This window comes from Nicotiana tabacum, chromosome 3 (genome assembly GCF_000715075.1).
Source record: "Nicotiana tabacum cultivar K326 chromosome 3, ASM71507v2, whole genome shotgun sequence".
Taxonomy (NCBI): domain Eukaryota; kingdom Viridiplantae; phylum Streptophyta; class Magnoliopsida; order Solanales; family Solanaceae; genus Nicotiana; species Nicotiana tabacum.
Window position 1 is genome coordinate 169,482,620 of NC_134082.1, and position 7,437 is coordinate 169,490,056.

Here is a 7,437-nt window from a genome sequence, read left to right on the forward strand (position 1 = left end):
CTCGAGTTTCGAAACTAACATCACTGGGACCTAACCGGTTGGGAAGGGAGTCAGAGGGACACTCAGCAATACACTATTTAGCTTGGTCAAAAGAAATTTCAAAATCATCGGGCTAGGTGTTTTTGAAAAGCATAGGAAAACTAAAACATCAACACTGAAAGAGTGAATCAAACAGGGCACAATCAAGAACAATGCGCTTACCTAATACTAATGATTCCAACCTTTCAAGTTTACTAGAATAGAGATTAGCATAAAACATCTTTACCAGGGGTTCATAGACCTTAGGCGGAGGAATATAGAGGAACTTAGCCCACCCTTGTTAAACAAAGAGGTTTTTGACCTTATAATTTAGGGCTTCCATATAGTCAAGGTCGACTACCCTTCCATGAGCAATGGGCTTGTCCTTTAGAGCAATAAAGAAATCCATATTTGGAGAATCCGAAAAATTCAGGTCAGATTCTAGAGAGCCAGAAAGATCAAGCTTGGATTTCTTTGGGGTAGAGGAAACAGGGGATCTTCCATATGTCATTTTCCTAGGACTTTTTCTCCTAAGATTTGAGAGTGATCAGACAAATCTCCATGTGAAGAAGTGAAACCCTCAGAGTGGTCGGACCCTAGGTCTACTTGTTCTGGGGGCGTAGAAAGGGGTTTTGCTTTGGAGCGGGTACTTTTTCTGGTGGAAGCAGAGGGATTCCTGGATTGTTTGGCCATTGAAGGAAAGTTGTTTGATCGGAGCTTTGGAGAAGGGTTTTCTAGATGATAAGGATGAAAGTGATTGAAAGGGGTTATCCACCTTAAGAAGAGAACCTTCTATCGATTGAGTACAGAAAAGGAAAATGTGTCAGTTGAAGGGACGTGATGATTGGATTTCCAACTTTGAACGACGAACTGATGTGAAGGAAGAAGAAAAGAGAGGGAAAAATGGAGGCATAATTAATGCATCAGTAAATGACAATCATTACACCTACAAAAGTAACTGTAGTACACATAGGTCCTATAGGTTATTAGTTAAGCAAGTAATGCCAAGTAATTTTCTTAAAGCACAAAATCTATCTTCTAATAATGGCTTAGTAAAAATATCTGCTAACTGATCAGTAGTTCCAACAAAAGATATTTCTATGTCTTCCTAAAGAACATGATCTCTAATAAAGTGATGCTTGATATCTATATGTTTTGCTCTAGAATGATGCACATGATTTTTTGAAAGACAAATAGCACTTGAATTATCACAAAAAATTTGTATAGGTTTAAAAGAAAGTTCATAGTCACCTAGTTGATGGGACATCGATAGTAATTGTGCACAGCATTGTCCAATAGCAATGTATTCAGCTTCAGTGGTAGATAATGCAACTGATGCTTGTTTTTTACTGTTCTAGGATATCAATACCTTTCCAAGTAATTGACATGTACCATTATGCTTTTTCTATCTTCCTTATCACCTGCAAGGTCAGCATCTAAAAAACCTTCTAGTTTAAAAGAGTTAGAGCAAGGATACCATAGTCCATGAGATACAGTCCCAATGAGATAACGAATGATTCTCTTCACTGCAGTCAGATGAGATTCCTTAGGAGCTGACTGTAACCTGGCACATTTGCACACACTAAACATAATATCCGGTCGACTTGCCATCAGATATAGTAATGATCCAATCATTCCACGATATTTAGCTTCATCAACAGGGATTCCCTATTCATCTTTGTCTAGATTTGTTGACAGCCTCATTGGTGTGCTACTGGATTTTGCATTGCTCATGCCAAATTTTTGAATCAGTTCCTTTGTGTATTTGGTCTGACATATAAAAGTTCCTTCTTCATATTGTTAAATTTGGAGTCCAAGGAAGAATGTTAGCTCTCCCATCATGCTCATTTGGAATTCGCTTTGCATAAGATTTGAAAATTCCTTGCATATAAAAGGGTTAGCACTACCAAATATAATATCATCAACATAATTCTGAATAATGAGATTACCTTCTGATGATTTTTTAATAAACAAGGTAGTGTCTACTTTACCTCTTGTGAAGCTATAATCAACAAGAAAAGTACTAAGTCTACCATACCAAGCACGTGGAGCTTGCTTTAGTCCATATAGTGCCTTAGTGAGCTTGTATACATGGTAGGGAAACTTTGAATCTACAAACCCAGGTGGTTGTTTCACGTATACTTCTTCCTAAATAAATTCGTTCAAAAAGGAACTTTTGACATCCATCTGAAACAACCTAAATCCTTTAAATGATGCATATGTCAGAAGAATTCGTATAGACTCCAAGCGAGCTACTGGAGCGAAAATTTCGTCATAGTCGACTCCTTCTTGTTGTGAATATCCCTGAGCAACTAGTCTGGCTTTATTCCTTACGACCTTTCCATCCTCGTTCAATTTATTTCTAAAGACCTACTTTGTTCCGATTACAGAAACATTTTCAGGTTTGGGTATCATATTCCACACCTGATTTTTACCAAACTGATCTAACTCTTCCTGCATTGCTTGAACCCAACTTGAATCTTTTAGAGCTTCCTCTATCTTCTTTGGTTCAGACTGAGAGATTAATGCTAAATTTGCTTTCTTTTTTAGAGCTCCCGTTGTTTTCATTCCTTCATTTGGATCCCCTATGATGAATTTTTGAAGATATTCAGGCTCGCTTCGCCATTCATTTGGACGTACTACATTCGTAGTCGACTCGATTGGATGATTTGGTACACTGCTGCTGATTTCATTAGTTGAATCTATCGTAGCAGATATATCAATCAACTCTTGAGATTTGCTTGACACCTGAATTTCTTGAGCTTGATCTTCATCACCTGCAGTAATTCCTTTCTCGACCAAGTGATTATTTTTATCGAATATAACATGTACAGATTCTTCCACACATAATGTGCGTTTATTATAGACTCTAAAGATTTACTATTTAATGAGTAGCCTAGAAAAATACTTTCATCACTTCTTGGATCGAATTTTCCAAGTTTGTCCTTACCGTTATTGTGAATAAAACACTTACTTCCATAGGGATGAAAGTAATTGATATTGGGACGTTTACCTTTCCATAATTCATAGGGATTCTTCTTCAGAACGGGCCTTATGAGACATCGGTTGAGAATGTGACATGTTGTACTTACACCTTCCGCCCAAAAATGATTTGGCAGTGAATGATCTAGTAACATGGTTCTTGCCATATCTTGGAGGGTTCTATTTTTTCTTTCTACAACCCCATTTTGCTGTGGTGATCGTGGTGCAGAGAAATTATGAGTGTATCCCTGATCATTACAGAAATATTCAAATGCTCTACTTTCAAATTCTCCTCCATGATCACTCTGAATTGTTGAGATCAGATATCCCTTTTCGCTTTCAACCTTTTTGCAGAAAACCTCAAAATTTCTTAATGCTTCATCCTTATGAGATAAGAAAATTACCCAAGTGAAACGTGAATAATTATCAACAATAACAAAAGCATATGTTTTTCCTCCTATACTAGCAGTTCTAGTAGACCCAAATAAGTCCATATGAAGCAATTGCAAGGGTTTAGAAGTAGATACAAAATCTTTATTTTTGAAAGAGTTTCTGGTCTGCTTACCAATTTGACATGCATCACAGATATGAGTTCTAGAAAAAATTCAGTTTGGGTAGGCCAATAACTAACTCATGTTTGAACAATTTTTCTATCAAATGCATACTAGCATGACCAAGTTTCCTATGCCATAATCATTGATCATCTGACATGGACGTTAAGCAAATATGACCATCTATCTTTTCAAAACCATCAAGGATATAAACATTTCCATATCTTTTTCCAGGGAGGACTGTTTTACCTAATTTGTCTTCAATAGCACAGCCTGTTTTCTTAAAGTTTACCTTATATCCTGAGTCGCATAGTTGACTTATGCTCAGGAGATTGTAGTTGAATCTATCGACGAGAAAAACTTCAGTGATGTCATAGTTGTTATTGAAGGGAATTGTTCCAGTACCAATTATTTTACCTTTTATGTCATCCCCAAACTTAACGCTTCCTCCATCAATTTTTGTAACTTCTTTGAACAGGTTTTTGTCACCTATCATGTGACTGGAACACGCACTATCTAGATATCATTTTCTTTTGCGGCTTATTCTGTGGTGTTCCTGCAAAACAAAGTGATTACTTTCTTTTTGGTACCCAAACTTGCATAGGTCCTGGAGGGTTAGTATTGCTAGATTCAGAATTGTTTTTTGGTTTCCAAACCCGTCCTGAAATATTTGCTTCACGAAAGCGACAAAAAGAATATTTGTGCCCACTTTTGTTACAGTAGTGACACATAACTTCTGACCCACCTTTAGGTCTTTCATTAGTGTTAGTACTAGTGGACTTTGTTCTAGCTGGTCCTTTTCCAGTTGACTTGTAAGTCGCCTGGTTTGACCTGATAGAACTGTGACTAGTAGATTTGCTAAGTTGCATTTGCAATTCTTAAAACTATTCTTGAAGTACTTCTTTTTCAATTTCACATACTTCATGTTTGAGTTTCCAGTCTTTAACCTCTTTATTTAGTCTCTTAAGCTCATTCATCATTTTTTGAGACTCTTTCAAAGTTAAATCAAGAATATCCTGCAATTCATTGCATCTTTCACAGTTCTAAGATCTTACCTCACTTGTTTCACCTCGTGCCATGAAATAGTTTTCATTTTCATCTTTGCCTTCGTCATCTGAAGTGTCCTCATCTTTCCAGCATCCTGAGGATTTCTTCATTTCATTTTCCAGAATCGTCATGAAGCAAAGATTTTCTATCTCTTCGTGTTCTAAATTGTCTTCATCACTCCAGCTTCTAAAAGATTTATTCTTCTTGAAGCCTCTAGAAATTTTTCTTTTTAGTTCTGGGCACTCAGCTTGAATGTGTCCAAATCTTCCACACTCATAGTATTTTCCATCATTCTTGTCTTGTTCGTTGTATTGCCTGGATCCTCTTAGCAGAATTCTTCCTTTCTTTGTATTTCTGAATCTTCTCATTAAGCCATCCATGTTTCTTGATAGCATAGCAATCTCTTCTTGTAGAGCTTCAGGATCATCATCAATTTTGTTTTCAGCTATTTCAGTTGAAGCCTTGAATGTGACTATTTTTTGTTTTTCTTCTTGACTAGTCTTCCTGAGATACGTCTTTTCAAAAGCTATGAGTTCTCCTCGTAGTTCATCATATGATAATTTGTTTAGATCCTGAGATTCAAGTGTGACTACTTTGGTCTGCCAAGTGGTTGGCAGGCTTCTGAGAATTTTTCTGACTTGATCACAACTAGTATATGGCTTGCCAAATGCCTTTAGATCGCTAATTATTTTGCTGAACCTGGCAAATATCTCTTCAATAGATTCTCCTTCTTTCATTGAAAAGAGTTCGTAATCATGAACAAACATGTTGATATGTGTTTCCTTTACTTTGCTGGCTCCTTCGTATGTAACCTCAAACTTGTCCCACATTTCTTTGGTTGTGTCATAGCTAGAGATTTTCTCGTATTCTTCACCACTTATAGCATTGTGAAGCAAATTTCTCGCTTTATTGTTAACTTGTACCACTTCCATTTGCTCTTTTGTATATGAATATATATCTTCAGAATCAGCAAGTGGTGGAGTAGCATCTCGTAAGGGATAGTTCCCTTTTTTGATGACTCTCCAAACTTTAACATCATAAGCCTTGGCAAAGATCTCCATACGCACTTTCTAGTGAGAAAAATATTGTCCATTGAAGTATGGTGGTCTAACTTGTGAAGTTCCTTCTTGGAAGAGAGCTCCTATGATAACTTGATTTGCCATGATCTTTTCTCACAAGCTGTTAAGCAAAAGTAGAATGTGGACATGGCTTTGATACCAATTGAAAGTACAAGAGGGGGTGAATTGTATATTTTTAATCTTAATCTCTATTAGTTGATTGGTTTTTCGATCAGTCGACTAGATGCAATAACCTAACAGTTATAATAGCAGAATATAACACATAGAAAGTAAGTGCATGTATTAAAGGCACCGAAATTTTATAGTGGTTCGGATTTAATGTGAATCCTAGTCCAGTCCCCTTAGGTTGTAAGGGAGTTCTCTTTAGTAAATGCATTTCTTCGAGTACAATGACGTGATAGCTCAGTTCCTATAACACTCGTCTCTTTTGATACAATGCCTCACTAGTGTTGTACTCTCCTTTTTCTTTGACTTGTTACACAACAAGTCTTAGAGAACTACAATGTTTGTTTGCACTAGAACAAAGAGAGGATTTTTGGTTAGATCAAAGTATATGTGTCTAAGAATTATTCTGAGTATAAATACTTTGGTGAAGGTCGTTTGCTGACAAGACTTGACAACCCAAGAGATTTGATCCTTGAAAAGAGATTGATTCATTCCAAGAATAAGATTGCTTGCTGTTGCTCTACCTTGATGAGAGGAAATTGACAGTTTTCCTTCTATAGTTGTTGTGATGAGGGTTTACTCCTTGATTGTTGGTCCTTCCAGAATTAGCAGCTCAGCTAATCTTCTTACAGAATCTTCGATGCTTTTTGACTGCTTCAATCTTCCGGATTGAATGTGCTGGCCTTGATTGATGCCTTAATTTTAGGCTTGCTTAATTCTTTCCATTGCATCTGTCCATGATCATTGCTGATTGATTCGTAATCTTTGCTGATTGCTTTCTTTCTTTTAGCATCCAGATTGACTTCTGTAATCTTGTAGTAGCTCCTTGATTCCTTGATCTTCTCTAATTGATTTCCTGCACAGATATATTATTTGCATCATTAAAATTAGATCTAACAAAGCAGCTCTCGAGGGAGAAACCAGCCCCGGACATAGTTAGGATTTTTTTTCCTTTTCTTTTTTTGTAAGACCTTTGACGGTCTCTTGTACATAGCTTTTTTCAGATATAAAAGAAAGTTTCTCTTGAATGCCTTCTCGATCTTTATAAATATGTCTTTTGAGGGTTTGTGTCGGATAACGATGAGTCCCCGAGCCATAATCAAGTTATTGTTTATTCGGGCTCGGGATAGTCGAACCATTGGGTTCGGATGGAGTGAGAACAAGATCTTGAACTCTAAGTGTATTGGCCCTTAGTCTTCCTTCGATTGGGCCGATATGGCCTCTAAAAGATGGCTACTATTCCCCTCTTTTGGCTTAAAATACTTAGTGAAAATTTCTTTATGCCTTAGCATGTATTTTTTACCCATTGGGTTTTTTGAGGGTTCGATGTTGATTGAAACCCTTCTGCTTTTTGTGCCTTAGTACGTTTGTGTTAAGATAATTTAATACCTCTTAAGGTTTTTTTAGGCTGATTTTATCGAAGCCCCTTTTGATTATTTGACGAAGGTAGCCTTTTTTAACCGATTTTCAAGGAATTTGAAGGCCTATTGTGATTACGAGATTCAGATGTCTCCGAGCCGCATTAATTTGGCCGTAGACTTTGGGTATGCCTCTTGGGCTTATTCCCCAATAACACTTCAAACTTGTTCGAAGTG

At 36.9% G+C, this 7,437-nt stretch overlaps 2 protein-coding genes across 2 annotated transcripts; both read right to left on the reverse strand.

Annotated features, from left to right (window-relative positions):
* Nucleotides 1-319: 319 nt before the first annotated feature.
* Nucleotides 320-3,494, reverse strand: LOC142177968 (uncharacterized). Its single transcript, XM_075247140.1, has 5 exons — nt 3,032-3,494; nt 2,407-2,855; nt 2,057-2,166; nt 1,388-1,582; nt 320-548 (listed from the first exon to the last, which is right to left on the reverse strand). Exons 1-5 carry the CDS (start codon nt 3,492-3,494, stop codon nt 320-322), a joined length of 1,446 nt encoding a protein of 481 aa, XP_075103241.1.
* Nucleotides 3,495-4,594: 1,100 nt separating this feature from the next.
* Nucleotides 4,595-5,659, reverse strand: LOC142177969 (uncharacterized). The gene has a single exon (XM_075247146.1). The coding sequence runs from the start codon at nt 5,657-5,659 to the stop codon at nt 4,595-4,597; it is 1,065 nt and encodes a 354-aa protein (XP_075103247.1).
* Between the last annotated feature and the right edge of the window lie 1,778 nt (nt 5,660-7,437).